Raw genomic sequence first — 21,039 nt, 5'->3', positions numbered from 1 at the left:
CAGCAAAGGGTGCTGAAAACAGCTGGATGTGCCAGCCAAGGCCTCACTCACCTGCAGAGATATGCAGAGTGCCCACAGTGTATTGCATCGGTGATTGGGACGGGGGCATGGTCTGGTGGCCTGAGCAACAGACTAGGAACCAGGAACTTCTGAATTCTAAACCTGGCTCCAACTCCTGTTGTGGCTTTGGGCGAGTCGCTGCACCAATCTGTGCCTCGGTTTCTCTGTCTGTGCAATGAAACTAATTATACCCCTTGCCCTTACAGGGGGGTTATGAGGATTAACTGGCTGAAGTGTGGCAAATGCTTTGAAGTTGAATAGAAAAATCTGATTATCACTGCTCAGGCATTCTGCATCTTCCTCCTGGGCAGGGAAAGACGCCTTCCTTTCCTAGATGCACAATTGTATCTCAGAGTGTGTCTAAGCTTTGGGGGTGGGGCGATTCCCAGCTTGAGGAGACATCTCTGCACTAGCTCTGATCAAGCTGGTGTGCTATACAGAGAGCGTAGCCATGGCGGTGAGAGGGGGCTAGCTGCCCTGAGTATGTACCCATCTGAGACGCTGACCCCTCCCGCTGCTCGCCCCGCCAAGCTTCACTCAGCTTACAGCACACGAGCGGGAGTCCGTCTCCTCCAGCCGGGAAAACCTCCCCCAGCTTGAAGTGTAGACCTACCCTCAGTGTTGATGGGTCTGTCCGTCCATCCGTCTGGCTTTGCGGTATGCCATTTGCTTGCCACGCTCCTTTCTCCACTCATCTCAGCTGAACGCAGCCAGAGCACTAGCTCCATTTGTTTCTGTTTCCCAGGTTTCGGTCCGAACCAGCTCTCCAGCCCTTCAGGAAAGGGCATCTGCAGCAGTGGCATCAGCTGGGGAAGCACAGAAGACGTCCCTTCGTTGTTCAGACCCAAGGATCTAGCTGGGACCCTCCGGGAGAAGATTCTTCTAGATTACAGCACTTACATGTCCCAGTTAGTCCAGCCAGAAACGGGCACCAGCCACCTCCAGAGCCCTTGTCACAGCGCCATGGGCAGCCCAACCCCCCAAGAGGTGAGTGGAGCTAACGGCATAGTCTGGCAAGAAATCCAGATGCTTAGAGAAACAGACACATGAATTCTCACAAAAGATTTTTCCATGCCCCTCAGATCACTTGATCCTTTCTAGGCCCTCTAGCCTGGAACTAGAATCTCCCAAGCTATCTGTGTCAATATGACATCCAACATATGGCCAAATTCCACAACCACTCGAGGACCTCTCCGCATTTGCACGTCCTGACAATGCTTTAAACAAAGGCAACATTTCTAAAGAACTAACAGGGGGTTAATAGAAATGGCTCTTACCCCGTAAATTCTTGGGGGATGTGTTCTCAAGAGCTGGGTAGATCAGTACCAGTGTTTCAGTTAATACCTGCTTTATAACTGGGACCACAGCATCATCTCAAAGACTCATAAAGTACCTGAAAAAGAATGAGTCATGTTATGGCAACTTAGTCACCAGAGACATTAATTTCTGCTAATTGTGAATCAATTATCATTCCAGACACTTCAGAATGTCCCTGTCTTATACATGTTACCCATTCCTCCATCACAGGCTGCATTCTTGGAAGGATATTTTTGACCCACTGAAAAATAAGGCAGAGCCTTCGGGTTCATTGACTTCAGGACAGTCTCTGTTGATCTATCACTCTCTTTTCCCATTAACTTCAAGCCTTGAGAGCAGTGCGGTCCTTTGATGGGACACATGGATTCTGTTAGCTTTTCCTTATTGGCTCAAGGGTTTCTTGGAATCCCATTTCATTGTCTCATGGTATTTTCTTCTCTGAGACTTTCAGCTATTAATAGGAAAGAAAGAATGAATGCAGATCCTGTCTCAGGTGTAAGCAGAAGGACGTGAGCAACAGCACATTCCCTGTCAGGGAAAACCATGTCTTTCATGTCTCTACAGAAACTGAAGAGCTGACCTATGTGAATATCTTGGACTCCTAGACGCTATGAGAATACAACTAATAAACAATGGCAATAATAGGTTGCAGAGTAGCAGCCGTGTTAGTCTGTATCCGCAAAAAGAACAGGAGGACTTGTGGCACCTTAGAGACTAACCAATTTATTTGAGCATAAGCTTTTGTGAGCTACAGCTCACTTCTGATGAATGCATCTGATGAAGTGAGCTGCAGCTCACGAAAGCTTAAGCTCAGATAAATTTGTTAGTCTCTAAGGTGCCACAAGTCCTCCTTTTCTAATAGCAATAATGAATCAGAGTCTGGGACCTGTCCCTTGACAGGCAAACCCCATAAGATTTGGCAGGGCTGTTCAGAGAAGCACCTGAAAGTCTCGATGCTTCTGTGAGCCTCTTTGGGTTGGAAGTGTAGTGAGATCACACCTTTCGGCCAGATTTCCAGTTTGGGTATTTGCCAGAAGCACCTGGGCCTTCAGTCTCAGAGTTTATTCAGCCCATGATCTCATTATTGTAAATGGGAAGCACCTGCAAGTTATCATCATCCTCACCATCCTTTTCCTTATACTGTGATTTAGAAAAGTGCGTGAATCTCATCTCCCTCCTCACTGTTTTATAGATGGGGAAACTGAGATACAGAGAGGCCAAGATGGGACTTGATTCCAAGCCTCTTCTCTGCCCACTCCCCTACTGTAACCACTAGACCACACTACATGCCTGAGCCTATAGTTATGTCCCTCTCACATGTACAGTATATTTAGTTACTACAGCTGGTTTCCTCATTGCTCTGTACCTTCCATGCTGCGGCCCTGGGGATCAGGTCTTTTGGGGATACGTTTTTATATATATATATATAGTCTTTTCTAAATATAGTATGTGAGTGTCAAGGATATTACTGTACACTAATTTGATCTGATACTTACATTACCCTTTGGCGTTTGTGGGTCTCATTCATTCTGTAGCATATACGTGGCCATTCTTATTTCTCGCTCGCTCGCTCTTTTTTAAGTTCCTCAGGGACATGAATGGCAGCAGTGAACTGTCCATGGCTTGGATGAATGCACTGGTTGGGCGAATCTTCTGGGACTTCCTGAGGGAGAAATATTGGATGGACCAAGTGTCAAACAAGATCCAGAAGAAGTTAAGCAAAATCAAGGTGAGACGCTATGGATCCTTGCTTTCCCTTGAAGAAGGACCTCATGGTGTTCCACCTGTCTCATTGGCTGGGGAATGGGACTTGAAGGGAAAGTCCAGGCTCTGGTATTTTTCAGAGCGTTGTGATGCATCCATCAAGTTGCCTTTAGGACCATATGGACCAAGTCCTTCATGGAAGTCAGTGGAGTTCTGCCACTGACTTTGATGGGAACAGGATTTGGCAGTCAAGTTATACATGCAGTCAAGCCTGACATATGGACCAAAGACTTAACTGATGCTCTGTGAACTGGTGATTCATGTGCCCAGCTTTCTCAAATCTTTCACTGGTGGGAAAACTTACAACCCAGGTTCATCATTAAAGTTAAAGGGTTTATTAGGGAAGGAGGAACTCATTTTTGGACTCTTTTAAAATCAAGATTGGATGCTTTTCTCAAAGACACACGCTAGCTCACATCAATTCAGGGCAGTGCTACGCAGAAGGTCAGACAAGATGATCCCAGTGGCCCCTTATGGCTTTATAGTCTATGAATTAACAGCGCAGTTGGGAAGCACTTATTCAAACTCAGCCTGGGACAGCAGTGACGGAGAGCCCTTTGCTGCTGGCTCTGGTTGCCTTTGGGCACAAGCTGATCAGTTCTTAGTGGGACAGGCATCCATACCACAAAAGCCTTTAGCACAATGGGCTGCTTTGCTGGCCTCCTTGCTGAGAGAGCCAAGGATAAATTGGGCTATAGAGAAGGTAATCTCCTCTCCCCCCCATCCCCCAGAGGGCCTCCCTCCACGGCAGGGACAAAGCATGTTGGGAAATGTGCCCATCTGAAACCAGTTAGAAAGGGTTTCAAGTAGATTGGTTTTGGGAGGGGCCTCATACTGGACCTTCCATGAGCACTCCAGTGCTTGGAGATGCTTATGCTCCACCCATTAAGCCAGCAAGGATGGAGCAGGGAGCCCTTAGTAGACAAGCAGCATGTATTAGCTGGGGTACAAGTTCAGACATTCTGGGGAGCCCTTCTCTTAAAGGCTTCTCTACTCTGCCCTCCCCCAGGTCTGTTCTTCACTGGATTATGAGTTGTCCAGTTTTAATGACATTTTTAATTAAAAATTTAACCCCAGGGATCCAGCAAGTCTATTCCTGTGAGACAGAGGTGGCTTTAAAATAATAATTTAAAAAAAAAGCTAGATTGGAGCACAGTTTGTGTGGAGAATTGTTTGGGACGCAGAAAAATGTAACAGTTACAACACCTACAGAAACCAACTGTTATCAAAAACAATCCTGCATTGGGCTTTGGGGGATGGACCCAGTAGATCTTACCCAGCTCTCATTTTTACAGCTGGAATAATGCTCATCCTACTTTGACCGCTTTGTCGAGGCCAGAGCCTCTTTAAACAGCCCAGTAGCCTCGTTTCTGATTTCTGATTAATGATAAGCAGCTTCCCTTCTGCATCTGCTTGGAAGGAGATTGGGTTTAATCGGTCTTGTTTGTTCTCACTCCAACCTAGCTCCCGTACTTTATGAATGAGCTCACACTCACCGAGCTGGACATGGGGACATCCATCCCCCTCGTTCTCAGTGCCTCCAGTCCGATCATCGATAACCGAGGTAAGGGTCCCAACAGCATCCCCCACACCCACCCATTCAGTGCATTCGCACCAGGCCTTAGCCCCATCACGTTGCATTAACGTAGGAACTGGGTTCAAGACTTTTTTTTTTTTTAAACATGTTTTGGGAAGATTAAAGCACCCCCGTGAAAACTGACCAGGCTTTGTGCCCATCGGCCACGGACAAAGATCATTTTAGAGCAACAAGTCTGTAGAAGTCACTTGGTGGCAACTCTTTGAGACGAGCTTGGTTTCACCACAGTGATGGCCCTGCCTGCCTCATCCAAAGACCATTCAATCAATGGGAGCTTTACCTTGACTTCCGTGAGCTTTGGATCTGGCCCTATGGCATTGCTAATGCACCCACAACCAGATTATCCTACAGTTCAGTATTCCACGGAGACTGACCTCTGCTGTCACTCCTAGGAGGGATCCCTCCGGGTCAGGGCGGTGACACGTTGATGGGGCTGTAAGGGAAAAGCTTGCACTGTTGCTGCCCAGGGCTTCCCTGTGCTCTGGCCTCTGATCTCCAGCACTGTCGATCCAGAACCTTCCTCCATCATTAATTGACTGACAAAAGAAAACCCAAAGTGGGCATTCGAACCAAACTGAGACAGCTACAAATGGGGGCCACTCTGAACTGGAGGGGTATAACTGGGGGTGCTATACACTAGGAACCCGCCCCCCCCTGGACAGTGAGAGCCCCTCGCCATGATGGAAAACGGGGCAAGTAAAACACACCCAAAACCAACCCCCTGCATTTGGCCCCTTCCCTGCGGGGGCCATTGCAGTGGGAGGATGGGGAAGGGCAGTTGTCAACGCTGCTAGGTGTCATCCCAGGGCAGCCCTGGGGGAATGGCAAGTTGGCAGCCTCCTAGGGGAAAGGAAGAAGCATGTCAAGTGGCAGAAGAGTCCAGGACTCTAGAGTCCAGGACTCTAGGGACAGGGAAAGAGAAGGCTTGGAGTAGAGGAGGGAGCATGGGGAGGGGCCGGGTGTGAAGAAAGACAGGCAGGGCGCGGGAATTAAACCAGATTAACCCTTCGGGCACCACAGCCAGTGCTTCCACGCCCACACCCACTTTGGTCCATTTGGAGAGTCACGTGGCACCCAGCCTGAGGGTAGCAGAGGGGTTAGCCACTCGCAGTGAAGCACCACTTGGAACAAGGTCTTATGGGAAGGTCACAAACCCTTCCCCCAAATGGGGAGCATTTGGGGCAGATGCCGCTGGATCCCCTAGACAGTGGCGCCTGTCTTTCTCTGTCCCAGGCATCCCACAACCCAGCTGTGGCAGCATGTTAACCCTCCCATGTCTCCAGTCATCCCCCTCTCAGAAAGGTCATCCCCCCTAGGAGCTCATTCAATGGGAGATGCTGGATTAATATTTCATCCCCACACACAGTTTGCCAGGGACTCCTCCTCGTGGAGCAATCAAGCGAGTGTTTATCCCCCTCTCCCTCACGCACGTCCCCTCGCATCCCTCCAGATCTCCCACCAGCGCCTCAGTCTCCATTCCAGCTGTGCAGTCTCCGATAAAGCAGGGGAGAGCACGCAGGGGCTCAAAACATTCACGGCCCAGCTCTCTCTCAGCCCGCTTGGGAATGCGCGATCCGCCACCCACACTCCCAGTGTAAAGGGGACAGAGGAGGGGGAAATAAAGGGGCCATGCTGAGCCTTCAAACAAAGCCATCTTCCTGTTGCCAGCGGCCGACCCGGCACAGTAATAATTGCTCTGTGCAGCCAGAAGCCAGTGCAGTGCAGTGGAGTCCTTGCTCTGGGCGGCACAAGAACCTGCTGCGTTTCCCAATGTGTGGAACAGGGATCCTGCATTATTAATGCCGGGATAAAGGCCTCAACCGGGATTGGGTTCCCACAAAGCTAGAGGTTATATGTGCTCGTGCACACACAGAAACACGCACGCACTCATGCAGAAGGTGGGAGAAAGCAATTGTTTTCACCCCCATTTCACAGGTGGGGCCCAGAGAGATTCAGTGACTCACCCCAGGAGACAGTGGCTAAGCTAGGAATTGAACCCAGCACCTCCTGCCTCTCAGCCTAGGGCTTTGCCGCCAGAGCAGCCTTCCTCTATGATGGAAGAAGCAAGGAAGCTGCTACCAGGCCAGGGTGGTTGATTGAACGGGGTAAATTCCACAGATTCCAGTGGTTCGAGACTCTGTGTCACCTGTTCGCATCCAGAGTCGTGACTAAAGGCTGTTATCCTCCGGTGGCTCTTCAGGGGCCTGCGTGAGAGAGGTCAGTGACCGGAGCCCAGTTCCCACAGGGGAACTCAGCAGAGCAGTCAAGGGACATAATGAGTCACGAACCAGGAGGCAGGCACGACGGGGCTGAGGGAGGGAAGGCTGGATAGATAGATGCTGAGCTTCCCTCTCCTCCCAAAAGGTGGTCCAGCCCGGTCAGAAATAAGGAGTGAGTCAGTGTGGGGACACCGGTACTGCCTATGCGATACCAGCTCTCAAATCAGGCTTTGTAGCAGGCACCTAGCATCCTCCCAGACACCACAGATTCATGGGACCATGCGTCACCTGCATCCTGTCCTCTCTGCAGGGCTTTGGGTGGACGTCGAAGTCATCTACAACGGCTCCCTACAGATGACACTGGAGACGAAGATGAACTTGTGCAAGCTGGGGAAAGAGGCATCGGCGGAGGAGAGTGGGCAGACGGCTGCTGGTGGGGAAGGGTAAGGTCACTAAAGCATTACTGGGCCCTTCACTCCTGCGACATCAGGGTGGGAGAAACCCTGGTCCAACCATTCCTCCAGGAGAAGGTAGTCGGTTCTGTAGCCGTGCTCGGTAGGAGCATTGAGTCTGGACGTGAGTATGAAGCCTTTGTGTATTAATTCAAGGCATCCAGGACGCTGCATTGTTCTGTCTCTACACTGAACAGAAAGGGCTTTATAATTCAGTGAGGTCTGCAAAATCATGGGTCTGAAGGGCACCTCACAGGGCTCTGCGGGCGGCATAGCTGCACATCAACAGCCCGCCTCCCTGCCGGGTGACACAGGCCAAATGGATTTAACTCTGTGCTTTAATCAGAAGGAACCTGGTCAGTCTTGATCTGAAGCAGCATCTTAGAAGAGCTTGACTGTTGCAGAGCAATGGGACAAGGTGTCTGATAGTGGAGGCCGTCCAGAGTCACATATCATCCAGCTGGGGCAGAAGAAATAAGTCGAATGAAAATAAATCAACTCCATTTGGAGGGTTTTATCAGGCCATCTGTGCTGAATATTGCCATTTGTCTGAGCAGGATGGAGACAGCTGGGAAGTTAGTTCTAGGAAAGAGTCATTAATAAAATAAAAAGATAAGAAGCACTTGCTTGTGGCTTGTTTGTCATGACCAGCTTGTGCTCCGAGTTAGCTGACAGCCACATTCCGGACTTGTACTAATCTCTAATCATTTTATTGGTGATCAAAACAAAAATCTTCCCCCTCCCCACGTGCCACTTTGGTTTTTTTTTTAAATCAGGACAAAACGTTCTGTCTGGAGCTGTGAATGTTCTCATGGCCTGGTATTATTCCCACCCTGCCCCTGGGCACAGAGCCCCTGGCCTCATTCTCCATTTACCTGGGCCCTGTTGAAAGCACAGATGGGCTGGAAAGTTAAACCTTTCTTAACATGACCAGCTTTAGGCGAGGAGAGGGGACAGCCCAGAAGTGGATGAATTCTAAGTTACTCCAGATAACGTAAAGAGCAGGGGAAAGACAAGCATAGGAGGAACGAGGCTGTTGCTCCATTCTGCGTCCTGCTCTTCAAAAAGAAGTCTGCTTCACTGGGTCAGGGGGACAAATGTCATAGAATCATAGGACTGGAAGGGACCTCAAGAGGTCATCTAGTCCAGTCCCCTGCACTCATGGCAGGACTAAGTATTATCTAAACCATCCCTGACAGGTGTTTGTCCAACCTACTCTTAAAAATCCCCAATGATGGAGATTCCACAACCTCCCTGGGCAATTTATTCCAGTGCCTAACCACCCTGACAGTTACTAAGTTTCTCCTAATGTCCAACCTAAACCTCCCTTGGTGCAATTTAAGCCCATTGCTTCTTGTCCTAGCCTCAGAGATTAAGAAGAACATTTTTTCCTCTCTCTTCCTTGTGACAACCTTTTATGTACTTGATAACTGTTATCATGTCCCCCCTCAGTCTTCTCTTCTCTGGCCTCTCCCTCTTGGGTTCAAATGCAACTCAAGGTTGCTAGTGCTCTTCTTACCATCTGGAAGTATATGAAATAAGATGGTGGTTCTTGGTCTAGCTCCTGGTGGACTTGTGTTCACAATGAAGCCAGCTGAGAAGCCAAGGGCTGGTTAAGCTCAGGAACTGGATCTGCTGTAGCCCACTTACATGGTCTTGTCTCTGAGACAATGGAATGGAGGAAACTTGCACTAGCCTGGCCTTTTGCTGTACTTTACCAGCCGTGAACAAGGCTGTCAACTGCTTGTAATGATAGTGCAATGAATCCTACTAATCACATGCACATGGCCCATCCTTCTCCGAGCGTGTTGCAAACCTTCACCTATTCATCAGAGAGTGATCTGCTGGGATGTAGTTAGCACTATTGGAAGAGTCTGTTGTTGAAATACTTGTACAAATTGCTGGCCCCTCATTGGCTTATTTACAAGTTACGGGACTGGGTTTTCTCCTGCCTTTTGGAGAAACTGCCTGTGTTGTTACTTAGCACATGTCTAGCTGACTCAGGAATGACCGGGGCTCATGCCACTTACTGTCAATTAGCAGCTGATGTCTGATGAGGCCAGATTGTCACCCCTGATCCTGGAGCACTCCGCTTTGTTCGGCCGTACATTTGCTGACAGATCATTAGTTGCTCTGATTTTTTAATGGAGCCATTCCGGGCCAGAATGTGAGCTGGGGCTCGGGGCTCGGCCTGCCACTCGAGCACCTGCTTCTGCTATGGAGACACTGTGGTGTGCATGGCTCGCCTAGAGAATTATCCACCTGACTCCCCACTCCCTCTGCCTGCTAGGGAGAACTGCAGCGAGAGGTGCATTGATCAGGACAAACATCCTCTCATTCGGCCCCAGGATGCAAGATAGCGACTCCCTGAGCAAGTTAAAGGGAGGCCTGGCCTTACTAAGTGTGGCTGCTATGCTGCGAGCCCTCCACACCACTGAGTCCATAACCAGTGAGGTTATGGACTCCAGTGGTACCCAGTACCCAGTGGTCCAGGTTATGGACTCCAGTGGTACCCAGTACCCAGGATCCAGTACCCAGCATCCTTCAGCAGCAGACCCTGTGCTTGCCCTTGCTTTTACATTTCCTAGGAGGAAAGGAACCAGTGAATTCTTGCTCATCTTGTAAATAATAGATGTAAATGTCATAGACCAGGACCCCCTTGTGCTAAGGCCCGGCAGCTGATTGGCTTTGCACAGGCAGGAGGTGGCCAGGGGCTGCGTTTTAAGGATCCAGGGGTAGCATTTGACTTTAAGGCCGGTCACTCCTGCTTTGTTGCAGCTTTTGCAGGTGGGGATACTGGAAAGCGGTACATCCCAGCAGGGCGTGCACATCCCCATAGTGCTTTATGGAGATAAATCGCAAATAGCACAAGGAGAGAGATTCAGAGGTTCTGTCTCTCGCGAGATACAGCAAAGGTGAGAAGACCAGGCCAAATTCAGCCCTGGCTCAGCTCCCACAGTGAAATTCCTGGATGTGCACCCGCTTACACTGGGGCTCAGCTAGGCCTCATACGTTTTCACCTGTGATTTGAAAGGGGATGGAGAGTGATGAGGAGCCAGAGGGATCCAGGGAGGCTGTTCCACTTGGCAGGTGCTGCAGAGGAGAAGGCTCTTGCACCAGCCGCAGGGAGGGGAGTGACAGAAGAGAGACCGAGGCTGGATGAATGGAGAAAACACGTTAGGGGAATGGAGAGAAAGCAGCTCGATGAAAGCTTTAACGTCACGCTCAGCGGTGCATTAAATCTTTCTGCAACTGGAGCCAAAGCTCTTTGCTTCACTGAATTTCTGATACCTCAGAACCAAGATGACTCTACGTGGCTTGGATTACAACACGTGCATTCCCCCTACCACTCCAAATCCCTCACCTCGCAGAACCGCTCTGCCCTGGCAAGGAGATGGGATCGATCTGACACAGGAAAGGTAGCGACAAGCCTCCTTAATTAGCCGCATTTTAACAATGTGCTCCGGAAGGGAGTGGCCTTCCCTTTGCCTCCCCCAGTACTGCTCTAGGGGGGACACTAGGCTGGCAGGCTGCATTCCCCCTGCAAACTCCTCCCCAGCCTGACACTGCATGTAAGTCAGTGTCACCAGGCATTTCTTCTTAAAGAGGAGTTAAAGCCGAGATCCCTTGGTAAAGGACTTAAATAGAGAACAATGCTGCCTGCAGGGAAAGGGGTGAGTGTTACATTGAACTTCACAGCTCGGGGGCAGCAGGGTGGGTATTGATCATGCCCCAACTATCAGCACAAGCCGTGCAATAAGAGAGATCAAGGCACGATGCCAGGATGATCCGTTTGGCCTCAGCTGGGGTCACCATCTACTGGCAAACCCAGCGAGCACCTTGAAGAACTCCTGTGAGATCAACCCAGCTGGGGCAGCCTGCATGGGAGATGGCTCTGGAGTCCCCAAGCCAGCCAGCTGCCCAGACTCTCCTGCATTTAGAAAGCACAGGGAAGAGTTTCAGACCCCCTTTAATGGGACCTGGCTGGGCATCCATCTCCAAACTCTCACCCCTAATAGCAGCTTGGAAAGTCCCACCTTCTGCTTCAAGCTCCAGGGACCTGTCAAGTCCCACTAACCCCCCTCACCTTAGAAACTGACTCAGAAGAGCCCATTGTAGCAGGTTCTTACCTCTCCTCTGTCAGACATGGCCATTGCCTCAGTTTCCCCTCTCCCTCTTGCTCTTAGTTTAATATAATCCTACAGCTAAATTAAACTCCTCCCATGCTGGGGTAAGGAGAGTCCAAATGAAGTCTCCCCCAGTCTGCCTGGGTCACCAGACCACCCTGTTCCAGTCACTCCCTGCTCTGTCTCGCAGGAATCTGCAGGAAAACCAACAGACAAATCAGATCCAAAGAAAGAACACACACTCCCCACCCAATCTCCCCTGCAGGCCAGTGTCCAAATCCCAAGTTGCTCCCCCACTTTCTCCAGGATTCCTGCCAGTCTACAGGGAACGATAAGACCTCTCTCTCTGTTTCCCTTTGCAGAGAAGCCTGCAAGCCCTCCAAGATATTTCTTTCTACAGAGAAATCCACGCACGCACACACCCCACCCCCCACATACCTGCAAACCTTGCTATGTCCTGCTCTCTTCTCTGTCCTAGGGGGGAAGAGTCAGACATCTGCTTATATCCTGTTTCCTCCTCCCAGCATGCTTGGCTAGAATGACCTACAATTCCCCATGGTCCTGGGAACTGTAGGTCCCACCACGCCTTGGGTCTGGGTTCAAAATGATAACAGGCTGTCCCGGGCCTGTAGCCTTTAAAGGGCCAGGCCACCCTGCTGCATCCATGTTCATCCTAGTATAACAAACAGACGTGACCCTGCTGTGTGTCCCTGCCACCAGCACCTCTTCCCAAGCACCTGGCCCATGCTGCAGAGCTAGAGGGAAGACGCCCGGGCCATGAGGCTGCACTAGCTTCCGTGCCATTAGCCCCAAAAGCCTTTGCTGCTGGCATCTGTCCGTCTGACACCAGAGAGAGCGCCGGCATGTTGGGGGCTAACACAAAGAGCCGTGGGTAAAGGCTTGGCTGGCGGTCAGGGCCCGTGCAGCCTGCGGGTACCACAGCACAAGGACCCCCCACTGGGACTCACCTCCTCCCTCTCTGCTTGCAGGGCGAAGCCTCGGGTGATCCTGCTGGCAGACAGCGATGCAGAGTCCTCCAGCGCCGGCTCCTCCGACGAGGAAGACGTCCTTGCAGCAGAGCCTTCTGGAGCCCTGGGAGAGAGGATCGTCCCCCCTCCTGCTGAAGGGTAAATAATTACTAATAAAATAATAATAATCCCTAATCCAGCTATAGCACTTTCCCTCAGTAGATCTCAAGGCACTTTAAAAAGGAGGTCACGTTCATCGTTCCCATTTCACAGATGGGGAAACTGAGGCACAGAGTGGGTAAGTGACTTGCCCAAGACCCCCCAATGAAGCCATGGCAGAGTCAGGACCCCGGTTTCCCGCATCCCAGTCAAACAACCCCCTCTCAGAAGAGGGGCTCCTCAGCTAGCCCTGCCTGTGGGGAGCCATTCGGGATCACAGCCCCTAGACACCCCACAATGAGCACGGGACTGCTGGCTGGCTAGATCATTGAGTCCGACACCCTGCAAAAGCACGTTATTGTCTCTTAAGATTTCCCTAATAGCTTCATCAGGAAGGAGAAGAGTCGTAGGAGCGTGTGAGGCTCACACCTCCAGCACCTCCTGCTGGATGGATTTCCATGGCCTGGGAGCCAAGGAGAAGGGTGGCCTGTTCCTGCTGGAGGAATGTCGCGGAGTCACAGACTGCGGGGATGGGGGGGTTGACAGGGAGCGAGAGGTGCCCCCAGGATGAATGGGGTGGGGACCAAGTGAGGTGAGGCCCCAGCTTAGCTCCTGCCTTGGAGCAGCCCCCTTTTGCAGGCTGACGCTGACTCCCCTCTTCCCCCTGCTTAGCCATGGGGGCGGCAACAGCACTAGCCGCAAGATCCTGCGCTTCGTGGATAAGATCGCCAAGTCCAAGTACTTCCAGAAGGCCGCTGAAAACGAGTTCATCAAGAAGAAGATCGAGGAGGTGTCCAACACGCCGCTGCTGCTGACTGTGGAGGTCCAGGAGCTGGCCGGGACCCTGGCTGTGAACATTCCTCCACCCCCGACAGACCGAATCTGGTAGGAGCGTCCTTGTGTCCCACCACGCGGTGATTTGCCGCGTAGCCCGGCTTCTACTTCCCAGAGCTTAGTGGAACATGGTCAGGGAGTTTCGGCCTGAAATTTAGGATTAGGGAACTCAACATGGGCAGAAATATTCTCCCAAAACAAGGACTAGATTGCTCGGGGGATTGGGCCAGCCATGTCACACTTTTCCCATCTAGGTCATGGATCCAAATCCAGCACCAGGTAGTGCTAGTGACCAAAATCTCTTGCAGTCTGATGGTTGTTCAGTGGGTCTCAGCCCACATCCTAATGGACAAGTGTCTCAAACTGGCCTTTTCACTGGCAATGTCAGCAGATGCCAACAGCTGTATAGGCCACAGAGACTGTGCTCCCCAGGCCACGTGTGCAGGGGCACAAGGAGTTTGTGATGGTCTCTGCTTCCTTCCTTCCCCCTCCAGGTACAGCTTCCGAATCCCTCCCCAGCTGGAGCTGAAAGTCCACCCGAAGTTGGGCGAGCGGGAAGTCACCTTCATCCATGTCACGGAATGGATTGAGAGAAAGCTGCAGCATGAATTCCAGGTACCTACTCCCAGAGCACTGGGAGAGAAATGATGAGTGCACTGGGGATGGATCAGAACCAAGGATGGGACAACTGGGACCTAAACAATGTAAAGATGGGCCTGCAAACTCTGGGGCCAGATGTTGCAAACCTCAAGTTTTGGGCAGTGTTTAGATCCAGGGTTTTGATTCATTTAAAGAAGGAGATAGAGTTTGGGCATCTCCAAATTCAGTGGTGTTCGGGCCCAAGTTTTGGTTCAGGCCAATCTGGAGAGAACCAAAACCGAACTGGACTCGGGCCTCTTTGGAAAGTTGAGAAACATGATTTAAACTTTTTAGAGGTTTGATTCAAACCAATGAAGTGCTCCAGGAGCAGCTGCTCTCATAGGATTCCCCACCCAGCTAAAACCAGAAGGCACTGGTGAGACAGCCTTGGCTCCTGAGCCGACCAGCTGATTCTCATCCCAAAGAGATTCAGCCAAGTTCAGCTCCTAGAGGCATCTCCAAGAGTTTGAAGGTGCTACATGCTTTAAGTTATTCTCTCTTTTGTGTCCCTTGTTAGACCTGTTATCTATCTACCTTTTATTCTTAGGCTTCTGGTCAGAGACCATTGGCAAGTCCTAGGTGGAAAGATCTGCTGCAAGTTCCCAAAGCCCCCTGCACCAGCGTGATCTGCTAGGATTTTAGTGTCTTCTTAACCAGCTAGGAAGGGCAGAGGGTTTAAGAACTCCTTGTGGCCAGTTTCCTGAGCAGTACGCAACCCTGACTCTAAGAATGGCCAACCACAGCAAGGAAAAGCCACGTCTTCTTGTCTTGCCAGATCTATGGTCATGTACATCTGCTGCCATGGGAAACAGGACCTACTGATCCGAAAACAGGCTTCTGCCCAGTGAGCTGAAGGAGATGCTCCATTGGGTTACAGCTCTTATTGATCTTTAGCCACTAGGCAGGGGGAAAAAGCCCTTCTAAACCGGGGAGGGCTGCGTCCAGCAAGTAGAACTGCACATATGCATTAACCACTCCATTCCACCTCTGCTGATCATAAGCTGGATCCCAGGTTCTAAGCCGCAGTGGGACAGTAGCAACAGGTACCAATCAGCCCTTTAGAGATCCCAGCTTTGTCCCTCTGAAGGTTTTTTTAATGCCATGGTTTTAATTTTGTCCAATTTCCCTTTTTCAGAAAATTTTAGTGATGCCAAACATGGATGATCTCATCATTCCCATCATGCACTCCGGCTTGGAACCCCAGCCCTCCATGGAGGGGCCGTTCAAGGACCTTCCAGCGGATAGCCAGAAGCGGCTCTGAAGAGTGACCCACTGGCTGGGTCAAGACACTTGGCAGAACTCTGGAGGATTTGCTGAGATGCCCAGCTAACCTGGGCCAGGCCACTGGTCGCCACACAGGAGCCAAGATGCTGATCTGAAGTCTCCGAGTTCATCTCTCCATCTTGTCTTCAGCATCCCCCAGCTCAGCAAAGGAGCCTTTTCTTCAAATATGATGCAGAACATTAAGGACAGAAACATACACCCCCAGGGGAGGAGCAAGTTGGAGTCACCCAAGCATACAAAACTCCAGGTGGCTCATCCATCACCACCAGGTTCCTCTGGATTAATACAACTCCCTTGTGGCCAGATGGGCATTTTCTGTGCCAGCCGGGGCAGGAACTTGCTCAGCACTGTCTGCTTTACAAAGGGGGGTGCAAGAAACCCGGGGTGGGAGGGGGTTGCCTGAAGTCCAAGGAGTGTTAATCAGACGTTGCGATCAGAAATGGCCCAAGCTTATTGCATCAGCACTGGACACCCTTTAAATGGGCAGCCGGGTCTGCCAGGAAAACTGCAGGCAGGAAATGAACTGAAACACAGACGAAACACCCATAACCCTCATTGCCCCTACAAGTGTTTTATTGTACTCTGAGTCTCACCACCACCCAGAAGGCTGAATGGAATTGTGGGTATCCCTACGGCATCCACACAGATTGGACACATAACAGTGAGGTTACCTGGCTCTGACAGCCCCAGCCCTGGGGAAGGGAGGACCATGTGCCCATCAGCCTGGGGTAGAGCACATAGGAGGTACAGGCAGGGATGCAGAACCCTGCTCCTGGCCAGCCAATGGCTGTCGCAGGGGTTTAGTTGAAGGGGGAGACTGGGGAAAGCAGCCATTGATGGTAACCAGGCAGTACGGGTGCAGGGAGGGGCTGAAATAGTCACATGTCAAAATCCACTGAGTTTTTCAGCAGGCGAAGTTGGGGCAGAGGGTAGGGATGCGGGGGTGAACCTCCCAATACCTAAGGGGGGGGGGAGCGCTCAGTACGTGAGGGAAGGGAGTGGAGGGGAAGTCCTATGAGCCCCAGAGAGAGAGAGAGCGGTTTGTAGACAAAAAGGGAGGCAGCATTGTCAGCTGCCCGGGTCCAGCCCTTCCTCAGCTAATGCCCTTCACCCAGGCAGTGCACCCTGTGCCGGGGAACGCAGGAGGCCGTGGGAATGCCTGGGCACGAGGCCCTGTGCAGGTCAGGGCTCGTGGCAGCACCTCTAATGGGTCAAAAGCAGGGGAGGAGACAGCAACAGCCCTCTTCTCCCACCCCTGGCCTGGGGGAGCCCCAAAATGGAGGGCTGGAGCGAGCCAGCCGGCAGAGGAGGCGGGGATCGGGAAGCCGGTGGAGCAGAGGTCAGAGGGGGATCGAGTGGTGTCTGTCAAGCTTTGCAGGGCACCAGCCATGTGACACCACTGCCGGGCATTAAGGGATTAACTCTCCAGCTGGCACAGCTTCCCTGGCCTGCCCTTGTCCTCACTGACGCTCACAGACGTTGCGCCCCGATTCCCTTCTGCCCCAGGAGTGACCCCTGATGGGGCCATTAGCAGGAGAAACCTGGGCTCCCTTGGTATTGAGCCCCTCTGCACGAGGCCTGTGCCCCACTGAAGCTGGCCCCCTCTGCCTTGCAGTGAACAAGACAGAGAGAAGTAGTCTCCTACCGGCATTTTAGTTTGCTCTGGGCTTCCTCGCTGTGGCGCGTTTCAGGAGAGACGCGTCTCAGCCGCCAGCAATGCCACAAGCATCTGAAAACACCAAGAGGACCAGCCCTGTACGGGACAAGGATGAAAGGCGCCCATCTGGACTACAGCATGAGGTACGAAGTGGGACCATTTGATCCTCCATGCAATAAAAGTAATAGATTCTGTCAAGTAACATCATGGCACCCTGTTAAAACAAGGGGCTTTGCAGACTGGGTGGATGTGTAAGAGAAGAGCCCAACTTAAGCAATAAAGTTTGCATTCATCCACCAGGGATTCAGCCTGGGATGTGTTTGTTGTTGTTTTCCAGTTATATTTATTGTGCTTCACCTCTATATTGCCATTTCAGTGTGGTTTTTCTTTGCAACCACTCACTAAAGACCAGGATGTAGAACTAACTATCCATGGTCCATCTAGCCCAGTAGCTCATCTTCCAACAGTGGCCATTGCCAGATGCTTCAGAGGGAGTGAATAGAACAGGGCAATTTATTGAGTTATCCATCCCCTGTTGTCCAGTCCCAGCTTCTGGTAGGTGGAGGTTTAGGGACACCCAGAGCATGGGGTTGTGTCTCTGACCATCTTGGCGAATAGTCATTGATGGACCTGTCCTCCAAGAACTTATTTTTGAACCCAATTATACTTTTGACTTTCACAGCATTCCCTGGCAATAAGTTCTATAGGTTGATTCTGCATTGTGTGAAGTACTCCCTTGTGTTTGTTTTAAACCTGCTGCCTATTAATTTCATTGGGTGACTCCTGGTTCTTGTGTTATGCGAAGGGGCTATACCTCCTTAGTTGTCTCTTTTCTAAGATTTCCCTTTACAAAAGCCATGTTGACTCTTCCCCAACACACTGTGTATGTCATGTTCATCTATGTGAATGATAAATTCTGTTCTTTATTTGCTTGGTACTGAAGTTAGGCTTACTGGCCTGTAAATGTCAGGATTGCCTTTGGGGCCCTTTTTAAAAATCAATGTTACAGAGGCTAATTTAAACAATAGGTTCCGTAGCAGTTAGTAGTTTTGCAATTTCACAAACGAGTTCCTTCAGAACTCCTAGGTGAATCCCATCTGGTCCTGGTGAATCACTATTGAATTGATCAATTTATTCCAAAACCGCCTCCATTGACACCTCAGTCAGGGACAGGTTTTCAGATTTCTCACCTAAAAAGACTGGATTAGGTGTGGGAATCTTCCTCACATCCTTTGCAGTGAAGACCAATGCAAATAATTCATTTTTGTTTCTCTGCAATGACCTTTTTTTCCCTGAGAGCTCCGTTAGCACCTCGATCATCCTGTGGAACCACTGATTGTTTGGCAGCCTTCCTACTTCTGATGTACTTAAATTGCTGTTAGTTTTCCAGTCTTTGGCTAATTGCTCATCAAATTCTTTTTTGGCCTGCCTAATTATACTTTTACACTGGACTTGTCAGAATTTATGTTCCTTGCTATTTTCCTCAGTAGGGTTTGACTTCCACTTTTGAAACCCTGTCTTCTTGCCTCTAACCGCCTCTTTTACTGTGTTGCTTAGCCACGGTGGCCCTTTTTTGGTGGTCTTACTATTTTTTAACTTGAAGACCTATTGTTTGAACCTCTATTACGGTGGTTTTCCAAAAGTTTCCATGCAGCTTGCAGGCATTTCACTCATGTTCTTTTTCATTTTCATGTAACTCGCCTCCTAGTTTTTGTGTAGTTGCTCTTTTTGAAGTAAAATGCTACTGTGGTGGGTTTCTTTGGTATTACTCCCCCTGCCCATGAAGTTAAATTTAATTACATTAGGGTCACTATTACCAGTCGGTTCAGTTATATTCACCTCTTAGACCAGATCCTGTGCACCACTTAGGACTAAATCAAGAATTGCCTCTCCCCTTGTGGGGTCCAGAGCTAGCTGCTCCAAGAAGCAGTCATTAATGCTGTCTAGAAATTTTACCTCCGCATCCCGTTGTGAGGTGACATGTTCCCAGTCAATAGGGGCATAGTTGAAATCCCCCATTATTATTGGATTTTCTGTTTTTGTAGCTTCTGTAATCTTCCCAGGTATTTCAGTCAGCATCACCATCTTAGTCATGTGGTCAGTAGTAAATTCCTACCGCTATGCTCTTACTGTTCACGCATAGACTTTCTATCCATAGAGATGCTGTGGTATTGTCTGATTTATTTAGGATTTTACTGTGTTTGACTCTATGCTTTGTTTCATATAGTGCCACTCCCCCCCAGCACAACCTGCTCAGTCATTCCTCTATATTTTGTAACCTGGTTTTACTGTGTCCCATTGATTATTATTGTTCCACCAAGTTTCTGTTATGCTTATTGTATCAATATCCTCCTTTAATGCCAGGCACTCAAATTCACCCATTATATTATTTAGATTTCTTGCATTGGTATACAAGCACTTATAAAATATGTCAATATTTAGTTGTCTGCCTTCATGTGATGTAATTGAATGGGATTCTTTTTTATTTGACTGTTTCTCTTCCATTCCTACCTGTACTTTACCAACTTCTATCCTCTCCTCCTTACTAAGATATAGAGTATCCCCTTTAATAAATCTCAACACCCCCCACCACCACCAAGGGATGTGTCTGTCTGAGGTCCCCACATGGTCCTCCAAACCTGTCGGCTTTCCCCCCAGCCCTTAGTTTACAAACTCTTCCCAGCTTTGGCTATTTCCCAACTCTCCAATCTATATACCTGGGTTTGCTCATCTGTAAAAATAATATTTTTTCCTACCTTTTATGGAGTGGTCACGAAATATTACTGACGACTTTGTGAAGTGGGCTGAAGTCCTCTGAACAGATCCAGGGCTATCTTCTCTCTTCCCATGCTAGTATCACAGAGTTCAAATGGTGGCCTAACCTCACACCATTCAGACTGGAAATAAAGTGTAAATTTGTAATGGTGAGAGTAATTAACCATGGGAACAATTTACCCAGGATTGTGGGGGATTCTCCATCACTGACAATTTTTAAATCAAGATCAGATGTTTTTCTAGAAGATCTGCTCTAGGAATTATTTGGGGGAAGTCTCTGGTCTGTGTTCTACAGAAGGTCAGACTAGATGATCATAATGATCCCTTCTGGCCTTGGAATCTATAAATTTATGATCATGGCTCTGAGGGGCCACGCTAGGGTGGACACCTGTCATTCAAACACAAGGGAGAGATTTTTGATTGCTCAGCGTCCTTTTCGGAGAATAACGAGCCAGTCTCCTCTCCTGTTCTCTGCTCATTTTGTTCTGTTCTAACTGGGTGCCAGCCCGACTTGGGGCTCTGTAACGATTTGTGACAGGTGATGATGCCGTCCCAGCCACGTTCACTTCTCATCTCCCCCAGCAAAGGCCTGTGACAAGCAGCAACGCAGATGGACAAAGCTGCATCCTCATGAGCCCCTGCAGCAGCAAAGTTCCTGCCTGTCTTCCCTTGTAATCAGCTGGGTAAAATGTCAGCTAGCGACAGTGCAGGAGGGAGCCGGAGCCAGAGCCCTCCCCCCATCTCCCTCCTGAGGCATGTGAGCACAAATCTCTTTAGACTAGTCCTGCATGAAAGGACATCTCTCTTACCCTCCCAATCAGTACCAATGGGAGCCTCCCCCTCCTTCTGCAACTGGCACAATCCTGAGCCCCTTCTAACTCCCCCATCTCCCGATTTGTACAATGGATACTTCCCCCACCACCACCTTGAGATCCAGGGATGAGTAGCTCATAGACCCATGGGGTTAGAAGGGACCATCTAGCCTAACCCCCTGCCAAGATGCAGGATTTGTTGGGTCTAAACATTCCAGACAGATGCTGTCCAGCCTCCTTTTGAAAACCTCCAGTGAAGGAGCTTCCACGACCACCCAAGGCGTCTGCTCCATTGGCCGACTGTTCTTACAGTTAGGGAGTTTTTCCTGAGATTTAATCTAACTTAGCTGTGCTGTAGTTTGAACCCTTTGCCTC

General features: G+C 50.0%; 1 protein-coding gene across 1 annotated transcript in view; it reads left to right on the top strand.

The window, feature by feature from the left end:
* The window catches only part of LOC140918085 (testis-expressed protein 2-like), a 40,691-nt gene extending 24,354 nt beyond the window's left edge, over positions 1–16,337 (top strand). The window contains exons 5-12 of the mRNA XM_073361731.1: positions 806–1,047; positions 2,960–3,106; positions 4,606–4,705; positions 7,268–7,400; positions 12,526–12,663; positions 13,336–13,548; positions 13,992–14,112; positions 15,272–16,337. Of these exons, the coding sequence (XP_073217832.1) occupies positions 806–1,047; positions 2,960–3,106; positions 4,606–4,705; positions 7,268–7,400; positions 12,526–12,663; positions 13,336–13,548; positions 13,992–14,112; positions 15,272–15,397 (1,220 nt within the window). The 3' untranslated portion in view covers positions 15,398–16,337. The remainder of the gene's footprint in view (positions 1–805; positions 1,048–2,959; positions 3,107–4,605; positions 4,706–7,267; positions 7,401–12,525; positions 12,664–13,335; positions 13,549–13,991; positions 14,113–15,271) is intronic.
* Positions 16,338–21,039: the final 4,702 nt, after the last annotated feature.

The sequence above is a fragment of the Lepidochelys kempii genome, chromosome 10, assembly GCF_965140265.1.
Source record: "Lepidochelys kempii isolate rLepKem1 chromosome 10, rLepKem1.hap2, whole genome shotgun sequence".
NCBI lineage: Eukaryota > Metazoa > Chordata > Testudines > Cheloniidae > Lepidochelys > Lepidochelys kempii.
Note: the sequence above shows the minus strand (reverse complement) of the source record. Positions and strands in the feature narration are given on the sequence as shown.